Source organism: Heptranchias perlo, chromosome 7 (genome assembly GCF_035084215.1).
Source record: "Heptranchias perlo isolate sHepPer1 chromosome 7, sHepPer1.hap1, whole genome shotgun sequence".
In the NCBI taxonomy this organism is placed as follows: Eukaryota; Metazoa; Chordata; class Chondrichthyes; order Hexanchiformes; family Hexanchidae; genus Heptranchias; species Heptranchias perlo.
Window position 1 is genome coordinate 85,689,483 of NC_090331.1, and position 13,702 is coordinate 85,703,184.

A 13,702-nucleotide genomic window follows, 5' to 3' on the forward strand; every position below is an offset into this window, starting at 1 on the left:
AGACACAGAACAGATTTTCATGCCCGTTCCACACCCAGCTCTGGTCACTATAGATCTGATCTTCTCAAAAGTTATAGTCCAAACACACAGAGGCTGACTGTGAAACCTTTCATGTAAAGTAAACACTGACCAGGCCATGGGTAGAGAAGACAACTCTGTACACGTAGGAAGAAAATGCTGGAAGTCGACAGCAGGCCAGTCAGCGGATGAGTGAGAAACGTTGGTTAAGGTTTCAGAGCAGGACCTTTCATCAGAACCGGCACGGTTTGGCAAAAGAGCCCCTTTGTTGAACCGACCAAAACAAAAAGGGTCAGGGAGAACAGGAAGACAGCAAGGGTGCAGATACGCTAATTATTTTGTCAAAGACGCAGCTATTAGCTGTAGACGAAAGCATGAAGCTGTCTCAGATGCTGACTGTTCTGCTGTGTATTTCCAGAATTTTCTATTTTCGTTCCAGATTTCCAACATTCTTTATTTTATTTCATACTGTTCACGGCCACTTGAATTTCAGGAACGGCAGCCTTGAAGAAGTTCTCTTCATCTCCTGGCAGTTTGCTCACTGCCAGCATTGTCCCCTGTCCTTCTCATTGGTGACTGCGTACTTGTAACAGTTGTAGATATATGTTCCACATCTACCTGCAGTTCTCCTCGTTCATCTCAAGAACAATAAGTAGCTTGATGGGTTCAGGGTCCAGGCCTGGCAACAAGAAAGTTCAGAGGCCAACTGTGAAGAGTTTAAACCTTTACGGCCAAGTCCTGGATAGGTCATTTGATAACTAAGGTGCTTGAAGAGAATATAAAATCTTCTTCTTGGCTTCACACGAGGTGCATCAGTATCCCGACTCCTTACCTGCCCACACCCTCTCAGTGGGTTCACTCAACCCTATCCACAAGCTGAAAGTCGTTTCATGGATGGAAAGAGCTCTTAAGGTGGGATGCAGAGGCAATTTAACCAGTTAGAATGGAGTCTCTTGATCTTAGAAAAGATTTCAGTCCATTTATTATCAGCAAGAGACTGGCTGTACTTCAACAACAACAACTTGCATTAATACAGTGCCTTTAATGGAGCAAAACGTCCCAAGGTGCTTCACAGGAGCATTATCAAACATAACTTGACACAAAGCCACATAGGGAGATATTAGGACAGGTGACCGAAAGCTTGGTCAAAGAGGTAGGTTTTAAGAAGTGTCTTCAAGGAGGAGAGAGAGGTAGAGAGGTTTAGGGAGGGAATTCCAGAACTTAGGGCCGAGGCAGCTGAAGGCACGGCCGCCCATGGTAGAACGAAGGAAATCGGGGTGCACAAGAGGCCAGAATTGGAGGAACGCAGAGATCTCGGAGGACTGTAGGAGGTTACAGAGATAGGGAGGGGCAAAGCCATGGAGGGATTTGATAGGAATTTTAAATTTGAGGCATTGCTGGACCGGGAGTCAATGTAGAGTATTCAAACTGAATGTGGATGACATTATTCTTGTAAAGGTGTGGTTATTCATGGACGCTCTTCTTTGTGGATTTAATCAGGAATGGTTTTCCATCCCTTAATTGGCAACGAATGGTCGTGTGATTGAAAGCAATGCTATCTCATTAGATGGGGGGGGGAGGTGGGGGGGTGGAAAGGTGGAAAGGCTCTCGTTTCACAGCACTAAGTGCCCCATTTTGGAGAAGTCTCATATAGAACGTAAGAGGCTGTGGTTTTTTTATCTCCATGCTCACCTTCATGTGACCGGCCGCTGGCAACTCTCTCACAGGATTCCTCCAAAAATAGAACTGTCATTGGAGGTTTGGTATTTAGGAAGAATGGTGCAGGACAGGGGAAATCAGCTAAGTTTTTGCCTATCGGACATTTTCGGCAACACTTTTAAGACAAGCAGATGTCAGCGTCACTTGAAAATGGGAGCTGAGGAAACTTGATCCATTGTGGAAGGTGCTGTTAATATTAAATGTTGACAAAATTTCAAAATCTAGTGATTCAAAAAGAGGGAATGATGTTGTAAACACAGGATACAAGGTGAGGAGCTATTTTAGAGAGGGGAATGGTGCTTTATATAGAAATCACACAATGAGGGGCAGTGGGTGATCTGGAGAGGGGAATGGTACTTTATATAGAGGATACACAATGAGGGGCAACGGGTAATCCAGAGGGAAATGGTGCTAGATATAGAGGATGCACAATGAGGGGCAGTGGGTTATCTAGAGAGGGGAAGTGTGGGTTACAGACTGGATACAGAATGAGGAGCTGTACGTTCTGATTTATATCCCAGGAGTGGACTGGGCAGCACCATTAGTTGGCTAAAATTGCACCCCAAAGCTACTCATACATTGTTAATAATTAAAATAACTTTCATTGGCAACGAATGGTCGTGTGAATCATAGACTGGCAGCACGGACAGAGTCCACACAATAGTACGCTCTGATCCACAATTAAGTGTTTATCTTCATAAAGTGCGGAGATGATATCATCACCCAGGGCATAATGCATTACTTGCAGTGTGTTGAATCCCATCTGGAACGAGTGGCATCCATTTAATTGGGAATAAAGTCCTAAACTTCCATCCCATACCATCCTACCAACTAGTGGGAAGGATATAAAGGAGCAAATTTGCAGGGAAATTACAGAGAGGTGCAAAAGCTATAGAGTAATGATAACAGGGGATTTCAACTATCCTAATATAGACTGCGGCAATAATAATATAAGGGGCACAGAGGGGGAGGAATTTTTGAAATGTCTTCAGGATAACTTTCCTCACCAGTACATTTCCAGCCCAACGAGGAAGGAGGCATTGCTGGTCTTGGTTCCAGGGAATGATGCGGGCCAAGTGGAGCAAGTGTCAGTGGGGGAGCATTTAGGGAGCAGCGATCATTTTATCATAAGGTTTAGATTAGCTATGGAAAAGGACATGGAACACGCGAAAAGTAAAAATACTTAATTGGAGGAGGGCCAATTTCATTGTGATGAGATCAGATCTAGCCTCCGTAAATTGGATTCAAAGATTGGCAGGCAAAACTGTAATTGAACAGTGAGCAGCCTTTGAAGAGGAGATGGTTCAGGTACAGTCTAGGCACATTCCCACGGGGCAGAAAGGTAGGGCAACTAAAGCTAGAGCTCCCTGGATGACAAAAGAGATAGAGAGTAAGATGAAACAGAAAAAAGGGCCGTATGACAGATGTCAGGTTGATAACACAGGTGAAAACCAGGCTGAATATAGAAAGTTCAGAGGGGAAGCGAGAAAGGAAATAAGTGGGGCAAAGAGAGAGTATGAGAATAGACTGGCGGCCAACATAAAAGGGAATTGAAAAGTCTTCTACAGGCATGTAAACAATAAACAGGTAGTAAGAGGAGGGGTGGGCCAATTAGGGACCATAAAGGAGATCTACTCATGGAGGCAGAGGGCATGGCCGAGGTACTAAATGAGTACTTTGCATCTGCCTTTACCAAGGAAGAAGATGTTGCCAGAGACTCAGTAAAGGAAGATTTTGTTGAGATACTGAATGGGCTAAAAATTGACAAAGAGGAGGTACAAGAAAGGCTAGCTGTACTCAAAGTTGATAAGTCACCCGGTCCGGATGGGATGCATCCTAGGTTGCTGAGGGAAGTAAGGGTGGAAATTGTGGTGGTGCTGGCCATAATCTTCCAAACATCCATAGATAAGGGGGTGGTGCTAGAGGACTGGAGAATTGCAAATGTTACACCCTTGTTCAAAAAAGGGTGTGAGGATAAACCCAGCAACTATAGGCCAGTCAGTTTAACCTCAGTCGTGGGGAAACTTTTAGAAACAATAACAGGGACAGAATTAACAGTCACTTGGACAAGTGTAGATTGATTAGGGAAAGCCAGCACGGATTTGTTAAAGGTAAATCGTGTTTAATTAACCTGATAGAATTATTTGATGAGGTAACAGAGAGGGTTGATGAGGGCAATGCAGTTGATGTGGTGTATATGGACTTTCAAAAGACGTTTGATAAAGTGCGTCACGGTAAGCTTATCATCAAGATTGTGGCCCAAGGAAACAGAGAGTAGTGGTGAACAGTAGTTTTTCGGACTGGAGGGAGGTGTACAGTGGTGTTCTCCAGGGGTCAGTACTGGGATCACTGCTTTTCTTGATATATACTAATGACTTGGACTTGGATGTACAGGTCACAATTTCAAAATGTGCAGATGACACAAAACTTGGAAGGGTAGTAAACAGTAAGGAGGTTAGTGATAGACTTCAAGAGGATGGTGGCATGGGCGGACACGTGGCAGATGAAATTTAATGTGGAAAAATGCGAAGTGATACATTTCGGTAGGAAGAACGAGGAGAGGCAATATAAACGAGAGGGCACAACTATAGAAAGGGTACAGGAACAGGGAGATCTGGGGTTATGTACAAATCGTTGAAGGTGGCAGGGCAGGTTGAGAAAGCGGTTAAAAAAGCATACGGGATCCTGGGCTTTATAAATAGAGGCATAGAGTACAAAAGCAAGGGAGTCATGATGAACCTTTATAAAACACTGGTTCGGCCACAACTGGAGTATTGTGTCCACTTTAGGAAAGATGTGCTGGCCTTAGAGAGGGTGCAGAAGAGATTTACTAGAATGATTCCAGGGATGAGGGACTTTAGTTACATGGATAGACTGGAGAAGCTGGGGTTGTTCTCCTTGGAACAGAGAAGGTTGAGAGGAGATTTGATAGAGGTATTCAAAATCATGAAGGGTCTTGACAGAGTAGACAGAGAGAAACTGTTCCCATTGGCGGAAGGGTCAAGAACCAGAGGACATAGATTTAAAGTGATTGGCAAAAGAACCAAAGGTGACATGAGGAAAATTTCTTTACACAGTGCGTGGTTAGGATCTGGAATGGACTGCCCGAGGGGGTGGTGGAGGCAGATTCAATTATGGCCTTCAAAAGGGAACAAATACTTGAAAGGAAAAAATTTGCAGGGCTACGGGGATAGGGCAGAGGAGTAGAACCAGCTGGGTTGCTCTTGCATAGAGCCAGCACAGGTTCGATGGGCCAAATGGCCTCCTTCCGTGCTGTAACCTTTCTACGATTCTGTCCTATGATTCAGCCTCCACACTATCAGCCCCGTGAACTTCATTTCAGTGAAATAGGTAACGTCCAATAGAAATCGCTGACTAGCCACAGATGAGGCTATGGTGACACCATTTTAGCTCCATGCCCTAATTTCAGACGAAAACTCCACTCACACAATCCAGGTAAATTTACTTTGCACTTGTATATTTACCTAACATCTACCACCATTCAGTAATCAAGGAAGCAAAGCATTCAATGATCAAAAATAACACTCACACACTCTGCTTTTCGTCTTAACATTTTACCAACAAGCACACAAAAAGGTTGAAGTTCACATGTACATGAATGTGAGCGTTGAGATCACACGCCCAATGACTGACTATGAGTCATTTTTTATTTACTAATCAGAAATGCAAATAGCCACATCTGGATTCCCAATTAGCCACATGTGACGAGTGGCTAATGCATTGGACAACACAAAGCTAAACAAGAGGGACATCTTCTCTCCATCCACCATCACAAACCAAAGTCAAGCTTTGGGACTGCACGTCTGAAGTGATTTCCTCCCCCTCCCACAAGTGTCTCCTCTTTTCACTTGTTCTCTCTTATTAGCTTGGAAAGTGGCTTATATAACGGCCCAACGCATTGTACATTCGAACTACAGGTTTACTGTAGAACAGGTATCGTTTTTACCCAACTCAAGTTCAAATGGAGAGAACTGTCCACTCTTTTAACCTGCCCTGCACCGGTCACCCTCTGACCCTTTGCAGGCTACCTACCCCAGCCCATATCCTGTTGATACGCAAGTATGTATGTACACACATGCACGCGTTTTTCTGGATCTGTGTGACTGAATTAATGCACTGCCGTTTATCCAGCTGAGTTTTCACGGGAACCTGAAGCGAGGATTCTGAAAGCAATTATGCACTTTACAATGAAAAAGGACATTGCTGCAGGAGTTCCTCAGCGCAGTGTCCTAGGCCCAACCATCTTCAGTTGCTTCATCAATGACTTTCCCTCCATCATAAGGTCAGAAATGGGGATGTTCGCTGATAATTGCACAGTGTTCAGTTCCATTCGCAACCCCTCAAATAATGAAGCAGTCCGAGCCCGCATGCAGCAAGACCTGGACAACATCCAGGGTTGGGCTGATAAGTGGCAAGTAACATTCGCGCCAGACAAGTGCTAGGCAATGACCATCTCCAACAAGAGAGAGTCTAACCATCTCCCCATGACATTCAATGGCATTACCATCGCCAAATCCCCCACCATCAACATCCTGGGGGTCACCATTGACCAGAAACTTAACTGGACCAGCCACATAAATACTGTGGATACAAGAGCAGGTCAGAGGCTGGGTATTCTGCGGCGAGTGACTCACCTCCTGACTCCCCAAAGCCTTTCCACCATCTACAAGGCACAAGTCAGGAGTGTGATGGAATACTGTCCACTTGCCTGGATGACTGCAGCTCCAACAACACTCAAGAAGCTCGACACCATCCAGGACAAAGCAGCCCGCTTGATTGGCACCCCATCCACCACCCTAAACATTCACTCCCTTCACCACCGGCGCACTGTGGCTGCAGTGTGTACCATCCACAGGATGCACTGCAGCAACTCGCCAAGGCTTCTTCGACAGCACCTCCCAAACCCGCTGGGTCAAAATCCTGGAACTCCCTTCCTAACAGCACTGTGGGAGAACCTTCACCACACGGACTGCAGCGGTTCAAGAAGGCGGCTCACCACCACCTTCTCAATAGAAATTAGGGATGGGCAATAAATGCTGGCTTTGCCAGCGACGCCCACATCCCATGAACGAATAGAAAAAAAGAGTTCCGGTCGTCCCAGTATGTCAGATAAATGAGAGTTTCAGCTGTGGCGCAGTGAACAGCACTCTCGCCTCTGAGTCAGAAGGTTGTGGGTTCAAGCCCCACTCCAAAGGCTTGAGTACCTGATCTAGGCTGACACTCCCAGTGCAGTACTGAGGGAGTGCTGCACTGTTGGAGGTGCTGCCTTTTGGATGAGACGTTAAACCGAGGTTTCGTCTGCCCTCCCAGGTAAAAAGTCCCATGGCACTATTTTGAACACGAGCAGGGGAGTTCTACCTGGTGTCCTGGCCAATACTCTTCCCTCAAACAACATCGCTGAATCAGATTATCTGGTAATTATCAAATTGCTGTTTGTGGGATCTTGCTGTGTGCAAATTGGCTGCCGCATTTCCTACAACACTTCAAAAAAGTACTTCATTGGCTGTAAAGCACTTTGGGATGTCGCTATACAAGGCGCTATACAAATGCAAGTCTTTCTTTCTTTCTTGAAATCAGCACACATTCCAAAACAGAGAACAATCGGAGTTTTTCTTTCCAGCTAGATATCTGAAAAATATCGTCATCAAACATCCTTTGTTACCACAATCACGCCTGTCCCATGGGAATAAGGCAAAGCTGCTCCCATCAATGTTAAATTGCTCTTTCCTAATGCAGGCCCAATTTAGCCATGACCCCAATTACACGCCAAAGAAATATGTCTGTAGCTTAAATAGTACAACACAAGCAGCAATGCAGGACAAGTATCCATAAATCGATGAAACATGACAACCGTGACCACATCTCAGACTGATCACTGAAGGGTGAGGACCCTCTAATTCGCTGTTATCTCACAGTGATTCCATTAGAAGGGAGTCATGTTTCGGATCCTCTATTATACAATGAATGGGGCTTTTTTCTCTAGATAAGAGAAGGCTGAGGGGTGACCTACTGGAGGTCTTTAAAACTATGAAGGGGTTTGACAGGGTAAACAAAGAGAAGATGTTTCCACTTGTGGGGAGACCAAAACTAGGGGCCATAAATATAAGATAGTCACTAATAAATCCAATAGGGAATTCAGGGGAAACTTAATTACCCAGAGAGTGGTTAGAATGTGGAACTCACTACCACAAGGAGTAATTGAGGCGAATCACATAGATGCATTAAGGGGAAGCTAGTTAAGTACGAGGGACCCTCTTCACACAAAGAGCCGTGGAAATGAATAACTGTCTCCCCAAAAACCTGTTGAGGCAAGGGGTGAATTCACAGTTTCAAAACTGAGATTAATAGATTTTTGTTAGGTAAGGGTATTAAGGGTTACGGAACCAAAGTGGGTAGATGGATTTAAGTTACAGATCAGCCATGATCTAATTCAATGGCGGAACAGGCTCAAGGGTCTAAATAGCCTACTCATGTTCCTATCAATAGAAGGATATGTTAATCGGCTGAGATGAAGTAAGGTGGGAGGAGGCTCGTGTGGAGCATAAACACCGGCACGGACCATAAACACCGGCACGGGCCATAAACACAGGCACGGGCCATAAACACCGGCACGGGCCATAAACACAGGCACGGGCCATAAACACCGGCACGGACCATAAACACCGGCACGGGCCATAAACACAGGCACGGGCCATAAACACCGGCATGGGCCAGTTCGGCCGAATGGCCTGTTTCTGTGCTATGGCTTGTCTCTGTGCTATAGATTCTATGTCATTCTATGTACAAGCGCTGTTTTAATGTTGAAGGCACTTACCAAAAATTTATCAGGGTCTGCACCACCGGCCAATGCGACAAAGACCCCGGAGGTGTCATCAATCTCCATCTCATCCGGAGACCTTTCAAAGTGGACAGGCCGGTGTTCCTCACAGTCCAGGTAGAGTGTCACCACATCATCCTCCACACTGATGGCGATTTTGGTCCATCTGTTGGTCAGGTACTCCACCCAGAAGGATGCGGCTTCGTAGGACTGCTGAGAACCAGGCTCTGTGTAGTAGAAAATAATGTTCTGGGCTCCATCCTTGACCTCCGAGAGCTTAACTCCAATATAGATGATTGACTGGCTGGCATCTGTGATCGCGAAGAGCACACCGCTCTTTGTAGACGTTGGCTTGATCGTGAAGAGCAGCGAGAAGTCACGGAAGAAGGGGTTTTGGAAATGGGCTCTGGCCAGTTGTCCAGTGTTCACATCTGGGCCGAACTCATATATTGGATTCTGGTCAAGACCATACGCCACAGTTATCTGAACAGGCGGAGGGTCTCCTATCAACTGTAGCAGAGACACAGAACGGTCATTATCTAAAGAGGAGGGAAGAGAAAAAAGAAAGTAGATTTTTAAAAACTTGGAATATAAAACTATTAAGGATTTCCAGGACGGAGAATTTCTGATCACTGATCCCTCTCTTCCTTCCTCTGCTGGATGTAGTGGCTCATGTTGGAATACAGTTTCATGGATATTAGCAGCCCTTTGGTATCTCATTCTTCATGCGTGACCTTGACAGTAAACATCAGTAGTAAATGGCTATTGACCACGGAGGGCAACACAACTGAGCCCCATCCTTCACAAATGCACACACCAACACACTTTCTATCAAGAGGTCCCTGTCAGTGATAAGAAGCAGGAACCCCAGGCAATTTTCCCCCTCCCTATCCTTGAGACACCAAGACTAACGGTAACACTCCCTCTCCTATTCCAGATAATCAGCACCAATCAGGGATGGAACTTAGGACCATCCTGGTCTGTTTGGTTCAATACTACACCATGTAGCCTGGGACCATACACAATACAATGGTATTCCAAGCTGCTGCTCTCGACATTCTCCAGCTTACTCTGGATTCGACTCCTTATCTATTTACTTTTCTCTCTCTAATTTCTCTCCCAAATCTCCTCATGCCCTCTCCAAACTCATCCTGTCCAGGAGACCCGTCCCTTGCTCCCTAGACTCCATTCCCACTAAACTGATGACCACCCAACTTCCCTTCCTGGCCTCCATTATAGATGATTCCCTTTCCTCAGATCCTGTCCAACTGTCCTCCATTGTCCAGCTCAGTGGGACTAGCTCGCTTGATTCCACTCTTCAATTGTAGCCAGAGCATCTCCAGCAATGGCTTCTCTTCTCACCCCTCCCCGCCCCCACACACTGAAATTAGCAGCCCCCGCTGTGGACTCGCGCCCACTAGCAATTGGATTGAGACTGCTCAAAAGCATTGTGCATACGACTGTTAAATCTGTCAGAGAAAACGGGCGTTCCTCCCATCGATCTGGGCTGGATTCAAACCCAGCCAGCAGAGATGAAAGGGCTCGGTGCTAACCCACTGCATCAACTTGTCCTCCCTCCCCACTCCCACCACTCCAGGATCATTCCAGCTATGAAATCTTCATACTGCATAAAAATTCAAATTAGCTACTCTTTGTTGGAGCCACTCAGGGTGTTGTGCATTTAAAAGAAAGAAAGAAGAACTTGCATTTATATAGTGCCTTTCACATCCTCAGGACGTCCCAAAGCGCTTTACAGCCAATGAAATACTTTTTGAAGTGTAGTCACTGTTGTTATGTAGGAAACACAGCAGCAAATTTGCACTCAAGAAGGTCCCATAAACAGCAATGTGATAAAGAAAGCAGGGGGGTAGGACAGAGATGGGGTGGGGGGGAAGTCAGAGACAGCAGTGGGGGGGGTGAGGTCAGAGACAACGGGGTGGGGGGGGGGGAAGTCAGAGACAGCGGGGGGGGGGAAAGAGATCGTGGGGGGGGGAGGGTGGAGATCGCGGGGGGGGGGGAAGGGTGGAGATCGCGGGGGGGGGAGGGGGGGGAGGGTGGAGATCGCGGGGGCGGTGAGGGTGGAGATCGCGGGGGCGGTGAGGGTGGAGATCGCGGGGGCGGTGAGGGTGGAGATCGCGGGGGGGGCGGAGGGTGGAGATCGCGGGGGGGAGGGTGGAGATCACAGGGGGGGGAGGGCGGAGACCGCGGAGGGGGGAGGGCGGAGATCGCGGAGGGGGGAGGGTGGAGATCGCCGAGGGGGGAGGGTGAAGATCGCCGAGGGGGGAGGGCGGAGACCGCGGAGGGGGGAGGGCGGAGATCGCGGAGGGGGAGGGTGGAGATCGCGGTGGGGGGGGGGGGGGGGAGGGTGGAGATCTCGGGGGGGGGGGGGGAGGGTGGAGATCGCGGGGGGAGAATGCAGGTCGCAGGGTGGTGGTGATCGCGGAGGGGGGAGGGTGGAGATCGCGGGGGGGGGGGCGGGGAGTGTGGAGATCACGAAGGGGGAGGGTGGAGGTCGCGGGGGGGGCGGAGATTGCGGGAGGGGAGGGAGATCGCGGGGGGGGAGGGAGATCGCGGGGGGGGGAGGGAGATCGCGGGGGGGGGGGGAAGGGTGGAGATCGCGGGGGGGGGGGGGAGGGTGGAGATCGCGGGGGGGGGGGGGGAGGGTGGAGATCGTGGGGGGGGGGGAGGGTGGAGATCGCGGGGGGGGGGGGGAGGGTGGAGATCGCGGGGGGGAGGGTGGAGATTGCGGGGGGAGGGTGGAGGTCGCAGGGGGGAGAATGGAGGTCGCAGGGGGGTGGTGATCGCGATGAGGGAGGGTGGAGATCGCGGAGGGGGGAGGGTGGAGATCGCGGAGGGGGGAGGGCGGAGATCGCGGAGGGGGGAGGGTGGAGATCGCCGAGGGGGGAGGGTGAAGATCGCCGAGGGGGAGGGTGAAGATCGCCGAGGGGGAGGGTGGAGATCGCCGAGGGGGGAGGGCGGAGACCGCGGAGGGGGGAGGGCGGAGATCGCGGAGGGGGGAGGGTGGAGATCGCCGAGGGGGGAGGGTGAAGATCGCCGAGGGGGGAGGGCGGAGACCGCGGAGGGGGGAGGGCGGAGATCGCGGAGGGGGAGGGTGGAGATCGCGGTGGGGGGGGGGGGGGAGGGTGGAGATCTCGGGGGGGGGGGGGGAGGGTGGAGATCGCGGGGGGAGAATGCAGGTCGCAGGGTGGTGGTGATCGCGGAGGGGGGAGGGTGGAGATCGCGGGGGGGGGGCGGGGAGTGTGGAGATCACGAAGGGGGAGGGTGGAGGTCGCGGGGGGGGCGGAGATTGCGGGAGGGGAGGGAGATCGCGGGGGGGGAGGGAGATCGCGGGGGGGGGGAGGGAGATCGCGGGGGGGGGGGAGGGAGATCGCGGGGGGGGAGGGAGATCGCGGTGGGGGGGGGAGGGAGATCGCGGGGGGGGAGGGAGATCGCGGTGGGGGGGGAGGGAGATCGCGGGGGGGGGGGGAGGGAGATCGCGGGGGGGGGAGGGAGATCGCGGGGGGGGGGGAGGGAGATCGCGGGGGGGGGGAGGGAGATCGCGGGGGGGGGAGGGAGATCGCGGGGGGGGGGGAGGGAGATCGCGGGGGGGGGAGGGAGATCGCGGGGGGGGGAGGGAGATCGCGGGGGGGGGGAGGGAGATCGCGGGGGGGGGGAGGGAGATCGCGGGGGGGGGAGGGAGATCGCGGGGGGGGGGAGGGAGATCGCGGGGGGGGGAGAGGGAGATCGCGGGGGGGGGAGGGAGATCGCGGGGGGGGAGAGGGAGATTGCGGGGGGGGGAGGGAGATCGCGGGGGGGGGAGGGAGATCGCGGGGGGGGAGAGGGAGATTGCGGGGGGGGGAGGGAGATCGCGGGGGGGGGGAGGGAGATCGCGGGGGGGGAGGGGAGGGTGGAAGGTGGAGATGGGGAGGTGGAGGCCGATCGCACCAGGTTTGTTTGAGGAGCTTTGGGGGAGAGCCCTCCTGCTCCTCCTGGCCCACAAGCAGTGCTGGAAAAGCACTTACCTGCTGGATCCCGTCTCTCTTCAGCTGTCGGGCGTCCAGAGACCGGGTAAACCAGCCCGCAGCCGTTACATGTCAAAGTCTGTCAAAATCTGAGGCACGCAGCCTCATTAACATATTTAAATTACTGACCCACTTCTCGAGAGCAGGTTACTCACCCGTCCCCTAACCCACCCCGGTTAAACTGGAAGTGGGCCTGTTGGGATCGGGTTTGATTTGCACCCCTCTCCCCCCCCCCCCCACTATCGCCTGACCTGGGGGGGTTAAAATCCCCCACCCCCACCGACTCGGAGGCAGGAGTGCTACCACTGAGCCAAGGCTGACACTTAAAAGGTCCAAGAAGTGCATTGGTCATCTTGGGATCTCATTGGGCTGGGCAGCCATGAGCGGAAAACATAAGGTCCTAAAGCCAACAAGTGCTGGTCCCAAATGGGTGTTTACTGCGAGTACTTCATCCACATTCTTTCCCTAGTACCACCAACACAGTGCTTGGGTCTGCAATCAGCAGTGAGTCTTCGTGCAAGAGTTGCTGCTGAACTCGTCCTGTTGATTCAAAGAAACATTTAGGGCCCATCCAACAAGGAAGATGCATTTCTCATGAACATCAGCAGATTTAGGACAGGGCAAAGCTCCCCCGCCCCCCCCACTCCCCGGCAAAACATCACAAGATAATTAAGGACGAGGAAGGCCATTTGGACCATCTTAATTCAGAAAGACTTTATAGTTTCCCCATTATGGCATCTAATTGTTTCTTAAATGACTACATGGTTTTTGCCCCCACTACTCTATCTGAAAGTCCATTCCAATAGATAAAGATATATCTATCGTCCTTCGACGGTTACACACATGCATATAGCAGAGGTACTCAGCCCCTTACATTCTCAAATATTCCGAGACCCTCCACAGTTTAGAATGGGCAGGTTTTCATGTAATTTTCTCATGTTTTATGTAGGTTCACTCTTCTCCCTTTCTCACTCCCCACTCCTCCACCATCCTTGGATGCAGGATTCATTGTAAGTGAGAGGATGAAGAAGGAGGATTATAGAAGACACACGAGTTGGGATAAATTACACTCTCAATTTTTTTTAAAAATAAGACAGCTCAAACA

The 13,702-nt window shown here is 50.5% G+C and overlaps 1 protein-coding gene across 4 annotated transcripts in view; it reads right to left on the reverse strand.

Moving 5' to 3' along the window:
• LOC137323927 (collagen alpha-1(XVIII) chain-like) overlaps positions 1-13,702 on the reverse strand; it is a 377,865-nt gene that overhangs the window by 163,253 nt on the left and 200,910 nt on the right. For all 4 annotated transcript variants that reach the window (XM_067988020.1, XM_067988018.1, XM_067988016.1 and 1 more), the window contains one exon: positions 8,573-9,114. In XM_067988020.1, the coding sequence (XP_067844121.1) occupies positions 8,573-9,114 (542 nt within the window). The remainder of the gene's footprint in view (positions 1-8,572; positions 9,115-13,702) is intronic.